This window comes from Nilaparvata lugens, chromosome 5 (assembly GCF_014356525.2).
Source record: "Nilaparvata lugens isolate BPH chromosome 5, ASM1435652v1, whole genome shotgun sequence".
NCBI classification, from domain to species: Eukaryota; Metazoa; Arthropoda; class Insecta; order Hemiptera; family Delphacidae; genus Nilaparvata; species Nilaparvata lugens.
Genome location: NC_052508.1, coordinates 66,996,101 through 67,022,061, shown reverse-complemented (window position 1 = coordinate 67,022,061; position 25,961 = coordinate 66,996,101). Strand labels below are relative to the sequence as shown.

The 25,961-nt window shown below is 32.7% G+C and overlaps 1 protein-coding gene across 1 annotated transcript in view; it reads left to right on the top strand.

Annotated features, from left to right (window-relative positions):
• LOC111049555 (ATP-binding cassette sub-family G member 4) overlaps window positions 1-19,195 on the top strand; it is an 83,301-nt gene extending 64,106 nt beyond the window's left edge. Inside the window, exons 6-13 of the mRNA XM_039429121.1 lie at window positions 743-888; window positions 2,596-2,834; window positions 5,217-5,372; window positions 6,937-7,106; window positions 11,528-11,696; window positions 13,604-13,704; window positions 15,729-15,884; window positions 17,323-19,195. Coding sequence (XP_039285055.1) covers window positions 743-888; window positions 2,596-2,834; window positions 5,217-5,372; window positions 6,937-7,106; window positions 11,528-11,696; window positions 13,604-13,704; window positions 15,729-15,884; window positions 17,323-17,670 — 1,485 coding nt within the window. The 3' untranslated portion in view covers window positions 17,671-19,195. The remainder of the gene's footprint in view (window positions 1-742; window positions 889-2,595; window positions 2,835-5,216; window positions 5,373-6,936; window positions 7,107-11,527; window positions 11,697-13,603; window positions 13,705-15,728; window positions 15,885-17,322) is intronic.
• Window positions 19,196-25,961: the final 6,766 nt, after the last annotated feature.

Sequence of the window (25,961 nt, the reverse complement as noted above, 5' to 3'; positions counted from 1 at the left end):
ATAATTCCTTCTACAGTATCAACAATGTAGCAAAATTTCCTTGAAAGTATGGATACGGGTACGGAATGATAAAGAATATATTTTTCTCTGTGGTATAGTTGAAGCTTGAAAATATAGAATGGGTACAATTATTGATCAGGGCACAATAAGTGAGTTATTACATAAATTTCAACTAGAGAAATAACAAATTGTAAGATGTCACAGTGAAAAGCAAAAGAACGGGCACAATCAGACAATCAAAAATGTATGTACAGAGTTGGTGAGAATTATGGGAACAGCTTAATGTTTCTTTAGCTTTCCAACTGAAAGTTATTTCCCAATTAGAATATGATTCTCAATAAAATTGTTATTGTAAAAGAAAAATGTATCTGTTTCCATGATTTTTAAGAAATCTGTTTTAGTGTATTCCTACTTTAGGGCCTCTCTTGTAGGCCTATATTTCTAATAAATATTTCATGATTTAATAACCAATAATGTATATATGTTTGTATTGATACTTCAACCATATTTGTATAAAACTGGAAAAAATGAAGCATTCAATAACATCTTCGAATGTAACATTTATGGGGGAAAGCTCAGGACCCTCTATCCTTTGGGGTATTCCTTCCCACCCCTCATACCTCTTGGTTTTTGCCCCCCCCCCCCTAACAATTTGGTGAAATGGCGCCACTGGTTTTAAGAAAAATATGCTGAGATGTCAAATGTGTTTCTTTCCCTTATGCTGTGAAATGATCCTTTTCAGATAGATGAGATTCTTACAGCTATGGGACTTAACCACTGTACGGAGACTCGATGCAAGAATCTGTCGGGTGGTCAGAAAAAGAGACTGCTTGTAGCTGTGGAGCTTGTGGACAATCCACCTGTCATGTTCCTGGATGAGCCAACAAGGTACAAACCAAACTTAATCTTATAATATGTATCATATAAATATCTACTTCTTTGAATCAACTACTCCCCATCCATTAGTAGGCTACATTCCACACTTATTAGAAGGGAGCTAAATTCCAGAAGGCCAGCGATCAGAATGACAGAGCAATTAAGGCTGTGCAAAGGCTAAAAATAAACTCTCTACCGGTGATATTTTTCAAAGTTTTTCGATTTGTATATCATCAAGCTATCCAAATGAAGAAGTTTTCTCAGAAAAACATTTTTTTCTGATCATGACTTTTTGAGACATGAGCGCCTAAAGTTTAAATGTTTGGGACAGAATTTCAAGTACGTTAAGAGATAAATCCATGAGATTCAGAGGATAAATTCTTCACAGTATTGTTGATTGAATAAGACAAAAATCTTTTGAAAATATCAATTTTCGTGAAAGTTATTCAATTACCCAAGAATGACAAAAAAAAACTCAACTGAAAGTTATTTTTGGTCATTTTTAGTGAATTGAATAACGACTCTTTCTCAGAAATCAATACTTTCAGGAAATTTTTGTTTTATTTAATCAAAATTACCATGAAGAATTCATTCTTTGAATCTCATGAATCTATCTCCTACCGAATTTGAAATGTTCTGTCCCAAAAATGTAAACTTTAGGCGCTCATATCTCGAAAAGTAATGATTGGGAGAAAGATGTTTTCCTGAGAAGACTTTTCCATTTTTATAGCTTGATGATATACATATCGAAAACCTTTGAAAAATATCACCAGTAGGAAGTTTATTTTTAGTCTTTGCACAGCCTTAATTCGTAGATTAGTTAATTAGTGATTGCATATTAGTTCAAATGCCTGCAGAAAGGATTTCCTTGAAGATTCTGAACTACCACCCGAAAGGGAAAAGAGATATAGGTAGACCTAGAAAAAGATGGCAATAGAAAACATAATACGTGATAGCTGCTAAAAATTTTCAGTTTCATTATAGATTTACTGTATGAGATTGTAAAAATAACAATTTTAATTTTAGATTTACTGTGTGCTGTAATAGATTTGATCTGTACTGTTGTGAGTCGGAACAGGCAAGAGCCTAATCCTTGATGTAAAGAAGAAGAAGAAGATATTAGTTCGATGATTATACAGCTAAAAAAAAGTGCGAGATAAATTACTTTTAACATGAAGAGGAGAAACCCATTTCTCCCTCCACAGTTTGTAGCATAGACACAGACGGACATCCTGCGCACAATTGGATGCGCCGTGTCATTTTGCTTCATGTTCTTGTGATGAAAAAATCTCTGTAACATACACAAACCAATATACCTGCTGACCAGTACACTACTTGGAACATTGCCAGCAATAGATGGAGGGGAGTGTTGCCGCGTCGCGTTACAATGCTCTCTCACTCAGACACAAAAGAAGGAGAATGCTGCTAGGTAGTGGGAGTGATTAGTGGAGGATAGAGCATCGGACCACTCCGTCTTCGAGAAAGAGCCGTGTTAAAAGTAATTTATCTCGCACTTTAATTTGTGATTACATTTTGGTTCAACAATTAATTGTTGTTACAGTGTCCAGGACTTCTGAAAATTATGTCCCTTTCCTGTATTCAATCGCAAATGAGAATTCGATGATTAGTTAATTAGTGATTAGATATTAGTTCGTTGATTATATATGGTTAATTTTTGATTAATGATTGTTTAGTTAATTAGTGATTAATTGTTGACAGTGGCCTGGACAGCTCGTCGAGTGTGCAATGCGTCGCGCTGCTGAAATTGCTGGCTCAAGGAGGCCGAACAATAGTGTGCACCATACATCAGCCGAACGCGCGCACATTCGAGATGTTCGACCAGTTGTACGTGCTTGCACCGGGCCACTGCATCTATGAGGGCCCTGTACGCTCGTTGGTGCCCTTCCTCGCTAGTCATAGCCTCATCTGTCCCAGCTACCATAATCCGGCAGATTTCGGTGAGTAGGCTACAACCTAAATTCAAATATTCTTTATTCCATGAAAAATACAAATGAGAATGTGCAACACCAGCACGAAACGGTTGTCGCCACACCAAAGAATGTGAGTGTTTTCTCACTTTGAAGTTATCAGAATACAATAGTAATAATATTAGTGGAAGCCAGATGGATAACCAACAACGGAAAATAGAAAGGCTACATTGCAATAGGTACCTAAATTCAAATATTCTTTATTCCATGAAAAATACAAATGAGAATGTGCAACACCAGCACGAAACGGTTGTCGCCACACCAAAGAATGTGAGTGGTTTTTCACTTTGAAGTTATCTAAGAATACAATAGTAATAATGATAGTGAAAACAAGATGGGTAACCAACAACGGAAAATAGAAAGGCTACATTGCAATACCTAAATTCAAATATTCTTTATTCCATGAAAAATACAAATGAGAATGTGCAACACCAGCACGAAACGGTTGTCGCCACACCAAAGAATGTGAGTGTTTTTTCACTTTGAAGCTATCATAATACAATAGTAATAATATTAGTGGAAGCCAGATGGATAACCAACAACTAGCCTAATAATAATAGTGAAAACAAGATGGATAACCAACAACGGAAAATACAACGGCTACATTGCAATGTAGAACATATTTCACTGGAATAGGTACTCCTATTGGGTTTAGGTTTATTCACCCCTACACTCAGACGAATAGTCTTGTATATAGTGAGGTCCACGTTATAATGGCAGTGTTTGATTAGCAATGGTATTGCTATCCTTGTCTTTCATTAAGGCTGTGATATTTTTCAAAGCTTTGATCTAGTAGAACAAAAATTTTCTGAAACTATCAATTTTTTAAGACTAAAAATAACCAAAAATAACTTGAGTTATTTTTGGTAAATTGAATAACTTTTCCAAAGTAGAGTAGAGTAGAGTACATGATATTTTAAAGTAAGTTCTGTTCACTAAACAACACACTTTACCTACTATTCTCAATTGTAGTGAAAACAGTTACTCGACCAAGTAAGTAGAGTAGAATTAGCTCGGTAGAGTTAGTATGCCAGTTACTCGACCACCAACTCTTCTAATGAAAACCAGTCTATAAGTGATAAGAAAGAGACATAGAGGTCGCGGCCGAGATAGAGCTACTACTGTACTCCAATGTAACACAAATAAAACATGTCGTGTTATATGGGGAACCTCCGTATTTTAAGGCTGTGCAAAGGCTAAAAATAAATTTGCTACTGGTGATATTTTTCAGAGTTTTTCTATTTGTATATCAAAAAAGCTATCAAAATGAAGAAGTTTTCTCAGGAAACTTTTTTTTCGATCTTTACTTTTTGAGATATGAGCGCCTAAAGTTTAAATTTTTGGGACAGAACATTTCAAATTCGGTGAGAGATAAATCTATGAGATTTAGATAATGAATTCTTCATGGTATTGTTGATTGAATAAAACAAAAATGTTTCTAAAATATCGATTTTTGAGAAAGTTATTGAATTTACTAAAAACTTTTAGTTGAGTTATTATTTTTGGTAAATTTTGAATACAGTAACTTTCTCAAAAATTGATATTTTCAGAAAATTTTTGTTCCATTTAATCAACAATACTATGAAGAATTCGTTATCTAAATCTCATAGATTTATCTCTCACCGAATTTGAAATGTTCTGTCCCAAAAATTTAAACTTTAGGCTCTCATATCTCAAAAAATAAAGATAAAAAAAATGTTTTTCTGAGAAAACTTTTTCATTTTGATAGCTTGATGATATACAAATAGAAAAACTTTGAGAAATATTACCAGTAGAACGTTTATTTTTAGCCTTTGCACAGCCTTAAGGCTAGGCACACACCAGTTAGTCAACACAAGACACGACATGATCAGACAGTCACAATACTTCACATAGGTAGTTTCTTATGAGAATATATGTCTAATTATTGCAAACCAAGACCAATATTATGCCACTATACGCTACTACTACTATTCTTGACTCCCTTTGAATAGTCTCTATTCATGATAATATTAACTATTAAAATCATTTATCATATTTTACCAGCAATAAATTTAAATTGAGGTGATCGAAATGAAAACAATATTGTCAGTTCCACATAATTTTTTGAGCCAAACTCAAGTTTCAATGCACTGATGCATCAACTTAATTGGTCTTTTTTAGTTAGTTCAATCAAATGATTAGGTTATTTGGTTATTCTAACCAAAAAGGACCACTGAAAATGATGACTTAGTGCATTGAAACTTAAGTTTTGGCTCAAATAAATTATGTGGAACTGACAACATCGTTTTCATTCCACCTTAATATGGAGAAATTTCACAATATCTCTGTTCATAGTGTAAATTTAAATTTAGTTATTCGTCCATTTTTTAGTTATTGAAGTTGCTATGGGACAACATGGACCGGTACAGCCGATTCTTACCAAAGAGATAAAAAGGCACATGAAGGAGAAATTCAAGGAGGAGGAGAACAGAATATCTGACAAGATCAACGAAATTGATCAGCCAAACAATAAAAATTCTATTTCAGGTGAGCTATTTCACTCTTACATTCAACCTATCCTTCTTCATCATATGTTTCTTCCTTCATCATAACTTTCTTTCACTTTTTTATTACTGTATTATTATTATTTAATTTGTTTCAACAATGTTCTCCATTCTTCATCATTTGTATCTTTATATTTTTCAATAATTGTAATGAGTTCATGCTTTTTTTGTCTTACTTTTATATTTTCCAATTATTTTACTTATTATTTCTCCTTTTGTACATTTAGAATAATATCTTTCATTTATTAATTTATTATCATTTTGTAATTTCGCAATGTTGTAATGTTATAAATGCAATAGGTTTTTCAAGACCTGGCATGTGATAAGTAAATCAATCAATCAATCCAGTAGTGTACTATGACTATTTTCATTTCTATTACATTATTTAATACCTATAATTCAATTAAAACACAAGAATATTGTCAAATATCATGAAATTCCTTACTAATCATGTTTCATTATCAACCATGAACATAATAAATCTATTCAAAAAAGGACAAATAATCTAAAAAATTAATAATAATAAAAATATTCAAATAATCTATTCAAATACCTTACTCTTATCACTTTGTAATACATGTGGAAGATGTATGTGAAGAAGATGCTGAGTTTTTTGTGTAGTTGAGAAGTTGATATTGTGGTAATTATCCATATTGAATGAAAAAGGCTAAGAAATTATTGTCAAAAACCACAGATTTATTGATACTTAGAAATAAGTGATGAGTTATTACATTATTACTTCATTCAAGATGCTGAGTTTTGAAAATTACCAGTAAAATTAAGGATTTTTTTTTTGAGTGCTGACTCTTATCTTTGTTTCAATAGAATGTTTGCCATCTATCTTTCTTTCTTTCTCTCTTCCTTTCACCCTTCTTCCACTTATTGATCATCTTCTTTTATTCTTACATAATTGCTTACTTCAACTTTTGTAAGTTCTTAATTACTCGTATTGAATTGTATTGGCAACTCTCACCTGTGCACAGGATTTTCCTTGCAGGTCATTGGTTTCTTATATTCTTGCTGAACTTTTTTTTGTATATGATGTCTTGTATTTGAAGAACCGATAAATAATTTTGAATTAAATTGAATTTACATATTCAATCAATGATATTGCAGGTGTAAGATATAGAATATCTAGACATCTCCAAGGAATTGATATTTACATATTTGAGCAATAACTGTTTCTCGATAATCATTAATTGCAGATTAGAGATTATTGGAATATTATCCTGTGAGCATTTTATTATTTTAGTGATAATAATATGAAATATTCCTTCTATGTTTGGTTTTGTAGCATCTAAATTTAAAAATCTACTTTGTGGAAATAATTAAGCACTGAAAATTTTGTAAAGTGAACAACTACAAGAATTAAACTGTTTCTGGCTATGTGTAACCTTATCTAAATTTGGGAAAGGAATAGCACAAGGTTATACCTTATTTTTTCTCTCCCTATCGTTTCGATGATGTACTTATATTGTATGAATCAATAAATCTCTTTGATCTATTTCCAAGAAATGAATTTACAGATTTCATCAATGATGTTTTAGGTGAAAGATTTAGAGTATTATCGAGTGAGCTTGAGCTATCTCCAAAAGATGAGAATTCGTTCAATCGCCTTAGGAGCGATGGGGAGTTTGATGTTTGTGAGAGACCATCAGCTTTATTTCAATTCTATATTCTATTGAAAAGGACATTCACCTCAACTTCCAGAGATCTTGTGAGTAGTATCAGAAATTAAACAGTGAATTATTTTAGTCTGCCTCCAACTTCTTTCACAGAAAAGTCCAGAATATGGTAAATATCTAAAAAATATGAATTTGTGATATTATAAAAACAGTGTTGGAACTAACTTATAGTTTGATTCACGTTATAATGTTAGTGGAGAAAGATAGGGGAAAAACGTTGCCGATCCTCAGTCTTGTCAATGCCTTTTATAGACGGTAGTTGACAGAGGTAGAAGTAAATTCGTATGGCTTTTGTTGGTGGGGAGTCCCTTTCGGGAAGGTCCCACCGCCTGAATATATAATTTAAGCCGTCAATGGGCCTTACGACTGTCATACTTCAGCCGGGACCGACAGTTTAACGTGCCCATCCGATAGAGGTAGAGGAGTTGTAGAGGAGGTGTAGTTGATAGAGGTATATTGAAATAATATTAACTGTTCATTCTCGTTTAAAATAATCAATCATATTCTATTAAGCAAGAAATTATATTTTCGATAATTTCATAATTAAGATGAAATATTTTGTTATTTAATTATTGTAATTCTACATTGTTGAAAGACGATCAGGCAACAGAGGGAAGCGAGAAAAAGAAAGCTATGCGCTTTGTTGAATGATAGACAAGGACAGCAATACCATTGCTAATCAAACACTGCCATTGTAACGTGGACCTCACTATGGACCTTAAGAATGTAGCTTTTTCAACTATCTATATCTGCAGATATAAAAAAGTTCGGAGTTTCTTATCCTAATAGTTGATAATAGTTTATAGATTATTAAATATAATCGTCAATAATCAATCATTCATAGATGAGGTTAGTTAACATGTTCATATACCGTAGGCTACTCTTCACTACCGGTACCGTACCATATACAGTTCTTAGTCTAATATTGAATGCTTGTTTTGGTAAATCATCACCTAGTAACACATTCAACAAAAATAATATTCAATAAAGTTTTATCTTTCAATTTGAATCATTTACCGTGCTCTCCACTACCGTACCGTACCATAATACAGTTCTTAGTCTAATATTGAATGCTTGTTTTGGTAAATCATCACCTCAGTGCACATTCAACAAAAAAATATTCAATAAAGTTTTATCTTCAATTTGAATCATTACCGTACTCTCCACTACCGTACCGTACCATAATACAGTTCTTAGTCTAATATATTGAATGCTTGTTTTGGTAAATCATCACCTAGTGCCACATTCAACAAAAATAATATTCAATAAAGTTTTATCTTTCAATTTGAATCATTACCGTACTCTCCACTACGGTACCGTACCATATACAGTTCTTAGTCTAATATTGAATGCTTGTTTTGGTAAATCATCACCTCAGTACCACATTCAACAAAAATATATTCAATAAAGTTTTATCTTTCATTTGAATCATTTACCGTGCTCTCCACTACCGGTACCGTACCATATACAGTTCTTAGTCTATATATTGAATGCTTGTTTTGGTAAATCATCACCTCAGTACCACATTCAACAAAAACATATTCAATAAAGTTTTATCTTCAATTTGAATCATTTACCGTGCTCTCCACTACCGGTACCGTACCATATACAGTTCTTAGTCTATATATTGAATGCTTGTTTTGGTAAATCATCACCTAGTGCCACATTCAACAAAAATAATATTCAATAAAGTTTCATCTTTCAATTTGAATCATTTACCGTACTCTCCACTACGGTACCGTACCATATACAGTTCTTAGTCTAATATATTGAATGCTTGTTTTGGTAATCATCACCTCAGTACCACATTCAACAAAAATATATTCAATAAAGTTTTATCTTTCAATTTGAATCATTACCGTACTCTCCACTACCGTACCGTACCATAATACGTTCTTAGTCTAATATATTGAATGCTTGTTTTGGTAAATCATCACCTAGTAACACATTCAACAAAAACAATATTCAATAAAGTTTTATCTTCCAAATTGAATCATATACCGTAGGCTACTCTTCACTACCGGTACCGTACCATAATACGGTTCTTAGTCTAATATATTGAATGCTTGTTTTGGTAATCATCACCTCAGTGCACATTCAACAAAAAAATATTCAATAAAGTTTTATCTTTCAATTTGAATCATTACCGTACTCTCCACTACGGTACCGTACCATAATACAGTTCTTAGTCTAATATATTGAATGCTTGTTTTGGTAAATCATCACCTAGTAACACATTCAACAAAAATATATTCAATAAAGTTTTATCTTCAATTTGAATCATTACCGTACTCTCCACTACCGTACCGTACCATAATACGGTTCTTAGTCTAATATATTGAATGCTTGTTTTGGTAATCATCACCTCAGTGCACATTCAACAAAAATATATTCAATAAAGTTTTATCTTTCAATTTGAATCATTACCGTACTCTCCACTACCGGTACCGTACCATAATACGGTTCTTAGTCTAATATATTGAATGCTTGTTTTGGTAATCATCACCTCAGTGCCACATTCAACAAAAACAATATTCAATAAGTTTTATCTTTCAATTTGAATCATTACCGTACTCTCCACTACGGTACCGTACCATAATACAGTTCTTAGTCTATATATTGAATGCTTGTTTTGGTAAATCATCACCTAGTAACACATTCAACAAAAAAATATTCAATAAAGTTTTATCTTCAATTTGAATCATTACCGTACTCTCCACTACGGTACCGTACCATATACAGTTCTTAGTCTAATATATTGAATGCTGTTTTGGTAAATCATCACCTAGTGCCACATTCAACAAAAATAATATTCAATAAAGTTTTATCTTCCAAATTGAATCATATACCGTAGGCTACTCTTCACTACCGGTACCGTACCATATACAGTTCTTAGTCTATATATTGAATGCTTGTTTTGGTAAATCATCACCTAGTGCCACATTCAACAAAAATATATTCAATAAAGTTTTATCTTCCAAATTGAATCATATACCGTAGGCTACTCTTCACTACCGGTACCGTACCATATACAGTTCTTAGTCTAATATTGAATGCTTGTTTTGGTAATCATCACCTAGTAACACATTCAACAAAAAAATATTCAATAAAGTTTTATCTTCCAAATTGAATCATATACCGTAGGCTACTCTTCACTACCGGTACCGTACCATATACAGTTCTTAGTCTAATATTGAATGCTTGTTTTGGTAAATCATCACCTCAGTGCCACATTCAACAAAAACAATATTCAATAAAGTTTTATCTTTCAATTTGAATCATTTACCGTGCTCTCCACTACCGGTACCGTACCATAATACAGTTCTTAGTCTAATATATTGAATGCTTGTTTTGGTAAATCATCACCTAGTAACACATTCAACAAAAATAATATTCAATAAAGTTTTATCTTTCAATTTGAATCATTTACCGTGCTCTCCACTACCGGTACCGTACCATAATACAGTTCTTAGTCTAATATATTGAATGCTTGTTTTGGTAAATCATCACCTAGTAACACATTCAACAAAAACAATATTCAATAAAGTTTTATCTTTCAATTTGAATCATTTACCGTGCTCTCCACTACCGGTACCGTACCATAATACGGTTCTTAGTCTAATATATTGAATGCTTGTTTTGGTAAATCATCACCTAGTAACACATTCAACAAAAACAATATTCAATAAAGTTTTATCTTTCAATTTGAATCATTTACCGTACTCTCCACTACCGGTACCGTACCATAATACAGTTCTTAGTCTAATATATTGAATGCTTGTTTTGGTAAATCATCACCTAGTAACACATTCAACAAAAACAATATTCAATAAAGTTTTATCTTTCAATTTGAATCATTTACCGTACTCTCCACTACCGGTACCGTACCATAATACAGTTCTTAGTCTAATATATTGAATGCTTGTTTTGGTAAATCATCACCTCAGTGCCACATTCAACAAAAATAATATTCAATAAAGTTTTATCTTCCAAATTGAATCATATACCGTAGGCTACTCTTCACTACCGGTACCGTACCATAATACAGTTCTTAGTCTAATATATTGAATGCTTGTTTTGGTAAATCATCACCTCAGTGCCACATTCAACAAAAATAATATTCAATAAAGTTTTATCTTTCAATTTGAATCATTTACCGTACTCTCCACTACCGGTACCGTACCATAATACAGTTCTTAGTCTAATATATTGAATGCTTGTTTTGGTAAATCATCACCTAGTAACACATTCAACAAAAACAATATTCAATAAAGTTTTATCTTTCAATTTGAATCATTTACCGTACTCTCCACTACCGGTACCGTACCATAATACGGTTCTTAGTCTCATATATTTTTGTGAAAAATCTTCATTTATTTTTCTAGTTTTATCTTACTAGTATTTTATGCAACGGTATTATTTAATTGATATTTTCGCATTTGTTCAAACACAGCAACTGACCCAACTGAGATTGGTATCGCATTTTGCGATCGGACTTCTAATTGGCTACCTGTACCTCAACAAAGGCCAGGACGCCAGCAACATCACCAACAATGCTGGCTGTATATTTTTCACAGCCATGTTTCTTATGTTTTCATCCATGATGCCCACTATTCTAACATGTAAGTACAGTAACTTATTGAACAGTTAAATTTATTTAAAGCCTCAAATATTTTGATACAATTTTCTGATTTTAATAAATTCAATTTCTAAAATGTCCACCCAAGGAAATTCCTGTGAATTGCAAAATTATCATGTTATTGATGAACAATCAACAATTCAGATTATAGTCAATTTCCATTAAAAGTAGCCTCAGAGACTGACCTTTAATTTTCATTTCACTATGAATCCTCTGGTAAAATTCAAATTTTCGTCAAATTTAATAGAAAAGGATGTTTTTGTCGGCTGGTTGATCTCTTTACGGCTCACTCCTGAACTGTACAATTCATCAACAATTGAGTTCAAACTACTAACAGGAGGCGAAATATATTATCTTCAATTGTTAAATATCATGGAAATTGTTTCATTGTTTCATCTTTTAAAATTGAGTTAATTAATAATTTAATTGAGTAATATAATTCATTTATTATAACTTCTAATCCAACAATTAAAATTATTATACATTCTCTACAACAATTAAGTTGGGTACCGTATTTATTTATTTTGTTTATCTTTTTTTTACAATGGAGCACAGATTGGGGGAGAAAAACTAAGAATACCTTGTACTATTTCTCTCCCAAATTTAGGTAACATTAAAAGTGCAAATGTGGTTGTGTCTTCTAGATTTCCACAAAATTTTCTGTCCAAAAATATTTTTACAAACCATTTTTTGGAATTTAGATGTTCCAAATATCAAAATAATAATAACACTCAGTTACTTTTAAAATAGAGAATATTGAATAATAACGAATAATTAATCTAATGCATAATCTAATGGTATAATGAATGATAACGGTTTTTTTTCATTGAAATAAAAATAAGAATTATAATAATAATAATAATAATAATAATAATATAGGCTAATAATAATAATTTATAATAAAAAGATTCAAATACCTCACTCTAATCACTTTGTAATACATGAGTGGAAGATGTATGTGAAGAAGATGTTGAGTTTTAAAAATTAGGTACCAGTTAAATTGAGGACATATACTTTTTGAGTGACTCTTTGTCTTTGTTTCAATAGTATGTTTGCCATCTCTCTTTCTTTTTCTTTTCTCCCTTTCTCTCTTAATTAATAATTAAGAATTATTAAAATGAGCAATAATAACATGCTATAAGCTAACTAAGGTATAATTGGATAATACATAATTTTCTAATATTTTTTTTCTGTAATTTTATTTTTTGTACGTTACTGAACTAACTAGAATGCCTCTGGTATTTTTTATATTTTCCATGAGACTATATAAAAGCTACATTAGGACATTAATATATACTATAAACCTATTATGGATGTATAATACATAGGGTGATTATAAAAGGACTTCACAACTTTGAAAGCACATAAATATTTATTGAAATTACTTACAGAATTGAGAAAGGTGTCATTTTGTTACAAAACACTTCAAGTTTAAGGTGTGGTTGTTATTTTGGTTTGATGTGACAGCCGTTGGTAATGTGACATACATCCCACCGATAATCGATTTCTCATTGCCACACTCGTACCAGACAGCATATCAGGCGTAACTTGTGCAACCGCACATAAACCTCATCCTTAATGAAATCCTATAGGAAGAAATCCATCGGTGTTAAATCCGGTGAGCGAGGTGGCCTTGCAATTGGCCCTGCATGGAAAATCCAGCGAAGTTGAAAGCGAATGTCTAGAAAATCCCAAACTTCTCCGTGGATATGAGGTGGTGCACCGGCATGCTGAACAAGATGAACAAGTGTCCTACTTTTATTTTTACCATGACGGTAAATAAACATGATGGTGATTAATAAATATATTAACTACTAAATCCTGGTGAAAATTTTGATGTGTTTACCTGTTATTTCAGTTTAAATTATTATGTGTTTTCACTATTCACAGTTCCATTGGAGATGACAGTCTATAAAAGAGAGCATCTGAACAATTGGTACTCACTTGGCCCATTATATTTGGCGAAAACTTTGGCTGACATTCCATTCCAGGTTGGTAGTAGAATACATTGTCTCCATGTGATATTCCCGTTGAACTTCCAGTATTGATCAAATGAGAAGCATCCATATATTTCTAGCTTCTAATGAGATTTAATTAAAATTTCACATTTCTCAGCTCTCAATCTTGGCTACAGACTACTCTTTATTGAATAAATAATTAAAAGAATATAGAAATGCAATGTATTTGGTTTTGAAAAGGACGAGGAATAGAGTCTTCTGTTAATAACAAATATAATAATATAATTATTATTAAACGAGAATCCAAATTAAATGCTGTAAATCACCCCGAAGACTTCAGCTACTGCAAATATTGAGAACAGGGTAAACAGCTGGATGAAAATTCGATGAGCGCTACTATTCAAAAATTATTTTTCCTACAGTTACGTTGAAAAGTGGCCATTGCTGCACTGATTACAGAACGCAAAGAATCACTTTTCCGCTCTAGTGCGGGAAAAATTTTTTTGCACTCCAGATTTGCAACATGGCAACGCAAAATACTTAGTAGGTTATATGGAGCAACAGTGCAGCAAAATCAAAATGAAGTTGGTAACAGTGACTGCTGTGGCTGCTATAGTGAGCAGAGGTGCAACGAAGCACAACGCGCTAATTATTAGTATTAGATATTATAACCAAGGACAACGAGGACTTTAGGATTATAGGATTAAGGTTTTTATCAATAATAAAATTACACAGAAAAACATTTGATGGATTTCAGGCAATTTTACCCATAATTACCCACTTTTCATATTCAATGGTAACTGTAGGAAAAACTTAATGTGAAATACGTGCGCAAAGTTCCTCTGCTGCACTCAAGAAACCATTCCGCCCTCGCCTACGGCTCGGGCGTAAACGTTTCTTTCGGTGCAGCAAACTGTCACTTTGAGCACTAGTTGCACAAATAACTATTTTAGTCCGGGAAGATGAATAATTTTTGTATAGTAGCGCTCATCGAACTTCCATTCAGCTGTTTACCCTGTCGTCAATATTTGCAGTAGCTGAAGTCTTCGAGGTGAAGACTACAGCAGCATTTAATTTGGATTTTCGTTTAATAATAATTATTCATTCATAAACATTTGATTAATTGCAATATCTTAGTAAATTTCATCTTTAATATAATATATTATAATAGGTATAACAAAATTAATATAGTAACATTATTGTTGTAGAATCACTGAACCACACTGACTTCAGCAAATAATAGCCTATTGAAAGTTAATATTCCGAAAAGTTTCCATCTGAAACTAATAACCGTATCGAGTTTATGTTTATTGATATTTTCAATCCTATCACCGAATAATGCCAGTGATATTTTCTACAGAGAACGACGAGAAATTTCTGAAAAGTTTGTTTTTTGTCCTGCAAAATTATTTCTTCATGTGAATATGTTCTATTTTAGTGATAATAATGTAAAATATTTCTTCTATGTTTGGTTTTGAAGCATCTAAATGTAAAAATCTACTTTATGAAAATAATTAAGGACTGAACATTTTGTGTTAACAACTACAAGACTCAACCTTTTTTGAACTATGTGTAACCTCATCTGAATTTGGGAGAGGAATAGCACAAGGTTACCTTATTTTTTCTCTCCCAATCATTTTGATGATGTACTCAACTTATTCAATAAAGAATAAAGTATCTATATTCAGGCTAGATCATGCATTGATAATATTGGTATGAGAAAACAGTAAATTAGTATGATAAGGAGTAGCTTCTTCCAAAAATTTAAACTTGAATTCTAGTTTAAACCATCAGCTGACTCAATTCAAACACATTTTAATGAATGCGATCATACTTTGATTAAACGGGTTTATCTAGATGAATTAGTTGGGTTAAACAGTTGAAAGTTAGTTTAATAGTTGAAACAGCTTTGGAAAAAGCAATCGTAGGATGAAATACTGCTATGATTCTCATTCAAATATCATTTTGATGATGTACTCATTGTATTAATCAATAAATAATAAGAACTGAAAACTAGACAATTTCTTATTCTTATGAATTTTATTCAAATTTTACAGGTGGTGTTCACAGTAGTCTATGTGTCAATAGTCTACTATATGACCGATCAGCCACAGGATTTGGAACGGTTCTCAATGTTCTTATTCGTGAGCATTTTACTGTCTTTGGTGGCATCATGTGTTGGCCTTTTGACTGGGACAGCTCTATCAATAGAAGTAAGTAAAATATTGAGATTTTTATATAAAAATGTCGAATATATATATATATATATATATATATATATATATATATATATATATATTATATATATATATATATATACCGACGAGTGTTTCAGAAAGAATGACCCAAATTTAAACAGTTACATTTATTTTGAAAAATGGTGTGTACACAAACAAATTTTACATCAAATTACTCACATAAGTAAAAATTACATACTCAATAAGTAAAAATTACTCATAAAAGTAAAATTGGGTCATTCATTTGAAACAACTGGTACTTTTGCAGCAATTTTTTCTGTTAATAGCATTTACACTCATATAAATACTACTTATTCAGTTTTAAGTATCAAGTTTATGATGAGTTGTATTATAAGTGTTCTATGTGTCCTCGTTTTGAGGCTCGGACGACATCTAGACGGTAGCCAAATTCATCCCAGACTGTTCGCAAGATGTCTTCTCGGACTGTAGCTACTGCATCAGTATCCTGGTTCTTAGCTCCTCGCAATATCCAAGTGCTAAGGGAGGAACAACGATGAATATCGTGTTTACGTTCCTCCCTTAGCACTTGAGGAGATAAAAACCAGGATAACTGATGCAGTAGCTACAGTACGAGAAGACATCTTGCGAACAGTCTGGGATGAATTTGGCTACAGTCCAGATGTCGTCCGTGCCTCAAAAGGAGGGCACATATAGAACTCTTACCGTATGGTTTATGTACAACATTCTTTAAAATAAATATGACTGTTTAAAAATGGGTCATTCATTTGAAACAACTGGTATTTTTGGAGCAATTTTTTCTGTAAAAAGTAAACTCGTATGGCTTTTGTTGGTGGGGAGTCCCTTGCGGGAAGGTTCCACCGCCTGAATATATAATTTAAGCCGTCAATGGGCCTTACGACTGTCATACTTCAGCCGGGACCGACAATTCAACGTGCCCATCCCATAACACGGGAGAGATATGGTTAAAAAACTTTTGGTAATGAGAGGGTTTGAACCCGGGATCTATGTGCTGCTACGCAAGCACTCTATCCACTAGACCACGGATCACTCAGAATTTTTCCTGTTAATAGCATTTACACTCATATAAATACTACTTATACAGTTATACTCATATAACTATAATATACTTACCTATATGTACTATTATACTTATATAACTGTATGTATTGACAACAGAGAGAGTATTTAGAAGAAAATTGGAATTCGATGATGGCACAAAAATGTTAGTCATGGAAAGTGTGGGAATTGAACGTGTATACACATGGCACTCTCAAAATATTCATTATTTTGAAAATATCAAGTGGTAGTTTTCATTTAATACGTACCGTACAGTACGGTACTGTATCTTACTGTTTTGCTGTGGTAACTTGAATGTCCACATCAAATGAACAGCATTTTGACGATGTAATGTTGTTTCAATTTGTGTTTGCAGACAGGCACCTACTTCGGACCAATCTCATGCATTCCCTGCGTCCTGTTCTCCGGCTTTTTTCTGTCACTCGACTCAATTCCGTCCACAATGAAGTGGCTGGGCAGCCTCTCCTATCTGCGCTACGCGTTCGAAGGCTGTATGCTCTCGCTCTACGGCTTCGACAGATCCAAACTCGACTGCTCTGAGGTCTACTGCCACTTCAGAATGCCATCTCAGTTCCTCAAACACCTCGGCATGCGGGATGCCTCCTATTGGTACGACTGTAACATTCTAATCATTTTCGTTGTGGTGCTCAGAACCTTGACCTACTTTGTGCTCAAGTATAAAATCAAGTCTTCCTCGTCATAGACATCGAAATTCCAGTCGATAACACTTTTACGTCAGTAATGGCACTGTGTGTGTATACAGACTTACGCGCCACGAGTACGCGCATTTCTCTTTTCATCAGCTGATGCTATGCTTATTATATCTGTACTTGTACACAAAGACCTTAAAGAGATATAGACCCACAATGCCTATGCCTTCCCAATGATAGCTCTTACTTGAAATTGAAGGCCGCCATTGGGGTATTTTAGCACGAGATATTGTATAAATAATATTTGTAATACTATAGATCACAAAGGCATTGGTGGCATTGGTATGTAATAATCTTATGGGTTGCCCCCTCAATGGCGGATTTCAATTCCAAGTACGACACTAGCGCTGCATGTGAGTCTATGCATCTTTAAGGTCTTTGCTTGTACAGATACAGTGAGATTCATGCCCGGTTGCAAAGTCGTTACATAAAATCAAACATAGCTATGTGAGATATAGCTTAAAATCACTGACATAAATGGTTGGACGTCGCACAGTCGTTTTCAGAAGCCCATTTAGCTATATCTCGAATTAGCATCATACATAAGTCACACTGCAGCTCTATTCACTTCTTTCCGTTCATTTCCGTACATGCTTCTATCCAACTAATGTCTTGTCATCGGGGAAAGTTTCAATCGACATCACTGTGAACAGACCTAAAATACCTCATATAAAATTGATAAACAGTATGGCGACTCTTGGCTTTTGGCAAGATTTCTCACCATATTTAGCGATTTGGAGGTTATAAACAACTTGAAAAAACATAGCGAGAGAAAAAAGAATTTACTTATATAAATGGTTTTTCGTAAACATCTTTAAAAAGAAGCTGTCACAACCTTTAAAATGCATATTGGATTTAACAGCACGACTTCGGGCCCATAACTTAATTGAACGTTTTTAGCTATTGGAGACATATAAATAAGCTCTTTTTGACGACTCTGCAACGAAATCATGTGTCCAATTGGGCGTTTTTAGTTTTATGGGAGCTATAGTTTACTTTGACATCTGTGCAACGAAAAGTGGAGTTATGGCTTCATAAATAAGTTAAATGCCTGATTTTAAATTTATGTGACGACTCTGCAACCGGGCACTAATCAGATATAATAGGAGAACAAGTTGTCGGCCCTACTTCAGAGATCTTGAAATTCTTCCACTTCCAAGCATTCATATTTTTGAAACAATCTGCTTCATAAAAACATATTAAAGAATAATTTAACACAGGTGAAGTATTTCATAGATACTCGACCAGATACAGAAGTAACTTGAGAGGGGATGCGCACTGGAGTAGCATGTATGAACGAGGTGTACAGAGCTCAGGTAGGCCTACTCGAATGTACAACCTGTTGCCATTTCACTTGAAAGAATTATCAGGGAGGAAATTTAAAATTTTATTGAGAAGGGATCTGCTGTAAATTGCCGCATATTCAGAATCCAATAAATATTATAAACCTCAAGTTGGAGGTATGAAAGGATAGCACACATTTTCTTGTGGTATAAATTTGACAAATCAATATACCCCTTTTGTAGGAGGAAGAAATTAAATGAAATGAAATGGAGCGCTGCGTCAGCTGATGGAAAGTAGAATGCGCGTGTTCTTGTCGCACATGCCTGTACTCAGTTTTTGATATCCTCAAAAGGAAAAAAATATTTGCCATAAACTATAGACAATCAGTGATTATATAAATAATATAAATTTTTTCCGTTAGGGATACTCTTGAATATAAATAAAAATATAAATTCAAGTAGCTTATAGCCTTTTTAAAATTGTTCACTTACAACATGTTTCGGTTATATAATGTTATTATAAAGTGATGTTTTATTTATTAAATCACTTTCTGCTTTTAGAAAAAACGACTAGCAGTCAGATATTTTACAATAAATGAATTAATCACTCACTGTGACAACGAGATCTTTCGGCAGGTCCGCCATCTTCTTGGTTGTCATCTGATAACTATATAAATACAAATAAATTTTTTTTTAATATTATTTGAAATTTCAGTTGCCCTAATTCAAGCTTATGTATTTTTTATTTTAATAACCATATATTCTTCAGAAGTACATCTGACTGCTAGTCGTTTTTTCTAAAAGCAAAAAGTGATTTAATAATAAGCAGTTCGTGTTGGAAAACAACATTGAAGAATTTTATTTATTTTCCAATCGCTTGATAATGGCATCATATAGACGAAACATGTATTGTGAGTAAACAATTTTAAAAAGGGCACTTGAATTTCTATTTTTATTCATAATATAAAGATTATTATAATGCCTGTATAAATGTATTGCAATGGTTGTTAATCAGCAAGAATAGTGTATAGACTAAAATACCATCCTTGGCTATGTACCATCCTTGGTTAATCAGGCCAGAATAATATTATCTGTATAATATATTGAGGTGTGAATAACAGACTTAAACTAGGTTCAAACTTAGACTAGGTTCAAACTTAGACTAGGTTCAGACTTGAACTAAGTTCAGATTATAAAGACCATCGTTTAAAAAAACACTATTGAATAGTGAGGCATATCGGGCATATTGCAGTAATATTAAGGCAGATGTTTGTTGAACTGAATTAATTTCAAAATAACTGCCCAAACGCAGTTTAGTATCTATAAATTGTCTTCAACGTAAACAATATGGGAAATTTAGTATTCATATTATATTATATCGAATAAACTGAAATGTCGTCTACCTTGAGTCAGATTTCTACAAGAACTGATGGATTTCGGATAAGTATTCATACAATACTTATTCATACAATACTAAGTATTCATACAATACTTATTCATACAATACTAAGTATTCATACGTCTCATTGAATGAATTTTGTGAACTTTATGGAAACCTTCACATTAGCGGTGTTGGTCATTGTGATAGCTATGATTAAAAATAATAGAATTCAATATTTTCACGGCCACATTGATTTGTATTGAAGTTATAGATTTAATTAGCCAAACTTATAGTATTCCATGTATTCCAATTAGTACCTATGTTTGTGATATATATCAAGTCATAAGAGCACTAAAATATTCAGTCAATAGGCCTAATCATATAGAAACACGTTAAAAATTAAGTTTTCCAATCATTCTACTGTAGGACATAGAAGTGCAACAGTTGATAATTTGATAAAAAATAGAGAAAATTGCCGCTAGAGTAAAAATGGTTGTGACAACACTTTCTTATATTGTTATTATATTACCCCAATATATAATATATAATGTATATTATAGAATACCCCAAATTGTTTAATAAATGTGAGACACTATTAGTTGTAAAATATTACACAATTTTTTTCAAATGAGGTGTCATAATTTTCAAGATATGTTCGTGTAAAATTCTTTATTTTATTGATTCATACAACAAGTGCCTACATCATCAAAATGATAAGGAGAGAAAAAATAAGGTAACCTTGTGCTATTCCTCTCCCAAATTTAGATAAGGTGACAGTTTTTATTTGATGATATGTTTAAAATGATCTAATGATTTTGTCAGTGTAAATATTATCAATAGTGAATTTTTCCAAAAATAGAGTGTATGAATATTGTAGAATTCAAAAAAAAATTTAGAACTTCTAGTTCGTAGAAGGAAAGTCACTCAAGCAGGCCTAACAGGATTTTTTGTCATGCATTATTTTTATTATTGTTTTATTTTAGAAGAATAGGTGGCTCACAGAATAATATCATATGAATAATGCAGTTTATCATGACATATCAAAATTGAAATTTCAAATTTACCCGCATCATAACTTTGATCGAAGTAGTATATAAAATACTGAATAATCTCAATTCAAATTGAAGCAAGACATTCCGTAACAGAAGATCAGCCTGAACCAATAATAAAGTAGCCTAAATTCGTGGCTACGATAAACCTACATGAATCTATATTATAAGCCTAAATTTAAATTGAAGTAAGGCAAGACATTAGAAACAGAAGATATATCATCAGCCTAAAATAATACTCAGCCTGAAACAATTATAATAAAGTGGCCTGTATTCATGGCTAGTATAAACCCTTATGAATCTATAAGTCTAATTCATATGCTTTCCTTAGCATACCGGTATATATTGCTTGACTGTGAAGATTATGATGAAAAATAGAAGTGCTCAAAATATTGCATAAAAATACATGAACCTATTATTTTGTCATGTGTGTTTCTTTATATTATTCATTGTTCATGAATGAATAATCAATTTCTGTTTTCAATTTTGTATGGTTGAGAACTATTTGACAATGACATTTTTGAAATTGGATTTTGACAGAGAATAATGAATTTTATGAAAAGTTATTTTCTTTTTTCGATACTGTAGTATTTTATTATTTTCTCAAAATGTTCAGGGCTACTTATATTAATTTATTTATAGAATAGAATTATAGAACCTATTTTCATTCAATAATATAATAGATTAAAAATACAAATTATAACAACTAGTTTCATTGATCCACTTTCCACACCATCTTCATGTTTTAAGAAATACATTTAAAATTTATCTATGGTGAAGGTGTGGATCACTGAAACTAGTTGTTTTGTATTTTTATCTATAATTTTATTAATTTCAGAAAAGGGTGCTGTGTAGTTCTATTTTATAAATTATATATTATTACAATATATTTTCTCTATGACAAGCATTTTCTCTTTGCATTATTCTGGGTTTTTGATAATGAAAGAACCATCTTTGTAAATTAATCAATTATCAAAATAAAACAAAGATGTTTCGATCTGATATTTGAGATGATCTGAAAAGCTGTTAATTAGTCTTCCTAAACATCAAATTTCATACTTTATAGTGTTGATTTTGTATTGTATCAGATATCATAGTTTTAATAAATAATTGGAAAACGCTTTTCGTATTTATGATGTAGAATTTTTTATACTTTCAACCAATTATTATGTGAATTGTCACAGAGAGTATTCAGTAGTTATTCAAGATATATAGCACAAGGAATTGAATTTTGCAATAATCAACAAAGATTACAGTTTGTAATAGTAGTTTATGCAACGATTGTATTAAACTAACAATTTGTTGTATTATCAAAGAACCTAGGATAAAATTATAGACGTAGAGATTTTTCAAAATACTGTATCTCACAATTAGTTAATTTTTTGAAATTTTTGTAAATGGAAACGAAATGAACAAGTTAAAGTCATTCACAATTTTCGAAATAGAATAAAAAATTTGAAATGATTATTACTTGAAGGATGAAATTGACACACTGATTAGGTGAAGCAAGAGCTGAATATTTTTGTAGTAGTATAGTGGAATCATCAGTCGAATCAGCTTATATCAGTCCTAAATTGGGTCATAGAAAACTGTTTCCACCGAATTCTTGATACTGATTGGTTCGTGAAGAAGTGTTAAAACCTGTGTTATAATCTTATACACTTTAAAAGTAGAAAACCTTCGTTTAAGTATATTATGAAACCTGTGTTATAAACGTTTAATAGTCTCACAAAACAATTGGTCAAAAGACAGCTATTTGGCATTAATTGTAAAACTGTAATTCCTGTATATTCCAGAAAAATAGTTTTATATAGATAATACAATTCAATGGAATCGTGTTTTTAGTGTGGTATGGATTTGGATGAAGAAATGTTTCAAAATGACATTTTCTTTACAGCCAAAACATGTTATATCAATGTATTCAAGACTGAATGTTATGCAGAAGGTAAATACAGTTATGTTCATTTTATCGTATCTGTATTATAATAATAATAAATTATTATTATTATCATCATTTTTATGAATGGGGTATGATATGTGAAACACCATCCTGGATTTTTTTGTGTAAATTATTCTGAATAAAGTGAATTTAAAAGTAAAAAAATATTTTTGGGCTACTTTAATTCATTCTGATGACAGACTTACTCATAAAAAGTGTAGGGGTCAAGCCACATGAGGCGTTTTTCAGACGAGTCAGAAGACCAACGAGTCAACAGCAAGCTCTAGATTGGCTGATTCAATCAATCAATAATTTTATTCAATTCAACACAATATAAGGTGATTATCAGCTGATTCCCGGACGCCAAGCCAATCAGCCAATCGGAGAGGCTATGATCGAATTTCACAAACTATGTCAATATTTTTAGTCCCTATATGGCACCATACACTAGGGAACTTGGTTCTTGTTAACCAAGTTCCCCAGTGTATGTGGAAAATTGGCGAACCGCGAACCAAATTCGTGACGAACTTGGTCTTCAATCTGGATTAAAAATTTTGTTCGGTTCGTCCGCCAGGGTGATATATTCTATCTATATTTATATTCAATATATTTTCTTCTCACAGCAGCTGCAAACTTTTGAACACTCATCTCTAGACCCCGAAAGACACTGACGTAACAGACGGTTGTTCGCTCTCCCCAAGGCAGGTTGTGGGACAAATCCTACACGAACTTGGTTCCTCGAGCCAAGTTTGCCGATCCAAGTTCCCTAGTGTATGGGGCCCTTATTTTGTACTATTTAGTACCGTACCTCAATTAAAAAAAATTGTACCTGTTAAATTTTGAATCTGTTAACCTGTTAATTTTTTTACCTGTAAATGCATTTCAGTATTTACCAGTGAAAAAGGGCGTATATAAGGACACCTCAAAAATCACTTCACTGGGTCAATAAATTCAAGTTAGATTTTCAAGAGACGTATCATTTCTCCTTCACTCCTCCAGCAACACTCTCCATCAAAGCGTATCAATTATAGTCACCATTCCGTATCACGGGAGCATCCTTCCTGCAAGGGAGCCAGCCCTTAATCGGTTCCCTTGGCGCGGTCTTTGCGGAATCCCTTCTTCAGTTCTTTCGCCGCCGCCGAAGTTGAAAGTTGACTCTTTACCGCGTGGTTCCTTGCGAGTGCCGAAAACTTCGTAAATTCGATTCACCAGTGTCAAGAATTAAAATAAGCCGACGATCGATTTTTAAGAGGATTAGTTATGAGGAAATATTGTACTATCAGGGAGGAATACAGCTTACGCCAACAGAAAAAAATATCAAACTTCTTTGCATAAATTTAGATGTCATTCAATCACACGTGAAATGCGGCTTTTCGACGTTGATTCCATGCAGTTCTTGTTATATTAATCCTGTGAACATCTGTTAGTTGAACGAGACTAAGATAAATAATTGAAAGTATAATCATCACCAACTTGTTTGTCCTTATAAATTGTGATTTCGCACCAAACAAGGTTCCTATAGTGAGGTCCACGTTATAATGGCAGTGTTTGATTAACAATGGTATTGCTATCATTATCTATCATTCAACAAGGCGGATAGCGCTACTTCTTTCTTGCTTTGTTCTGTTGCCAGATCGTCTTTTAACAATGTAGAATTAATAATTAATTAACAAAATATTCCTTCTAATTATGAAATTATTGAAAAACAAAATTACTTGCTTGATAAAATATAATTGATTATTTTAAAACAGAATGAACAGTTAATATTACATCTATAAACCTGTATCAGCTACCGTCTATAGAAGGCATTTACAAGACAGAGGATCGGCAACATTGTCCTATCTTTCTCTATGCCATTGTAACGTGGACCTTACTATAGGATAATGCTTCATGAGAATCACCGTTTTTGATACTTGCATGTCGCGGCTACGATCGAATTTCACAAACTATGTCAATATTTAGTCCCTATATATGGCACCATACACTAGGGAACTTGGATCGGCGAGCTTGGATCTTGCGAACCAAGTTCACCAGTGTATGTGGAAAATTGGCGAACCGCGAACCAAATTCGTAACGAACTTGGTCTTCAATCTGGATTAAAAATTTTGTTCGGTTCGTCCGCCAGGGTGATATATTCTATCTATATTTATATTCAATATATTTTCTTCTCACAGCAGCTGCAAACTTTTGAACACTCATCTCTAGACCCCGAAAGACACTGAAGTAACGAACGGTTGTTCGCTCTCCCCACTACAGTGTGTGGGACAAATCCTACACGAACTTGGTTCCTCGAACCAAGTTTGCCGATCCAAGTTCCCTAGTGTATGGGGCCCTTATTTTGTACTATTTAGTACCGTACCTCAATTAAAAAAATGTGTACCTGTTAAATTTTGAATCTGTTAACCTGTTAAATGTTGTACCTGTAAATGCATTTCAGTATTTCTCAGTAAAAGAGGGCGTATATAAGGACACCTCAAAAATCACTTCACTGGGTCAATAAATTCAAGAGACGTGTCTTTTCTCCTTCACTCCTCTAGCAACACTTCATCAAAGCGTATCAATTATAGTCACCATTCCGTATCACGGGAGCATCCTTCCTGCAAGGGAGCCAGCCCTTAATCGGTTCCCTTGG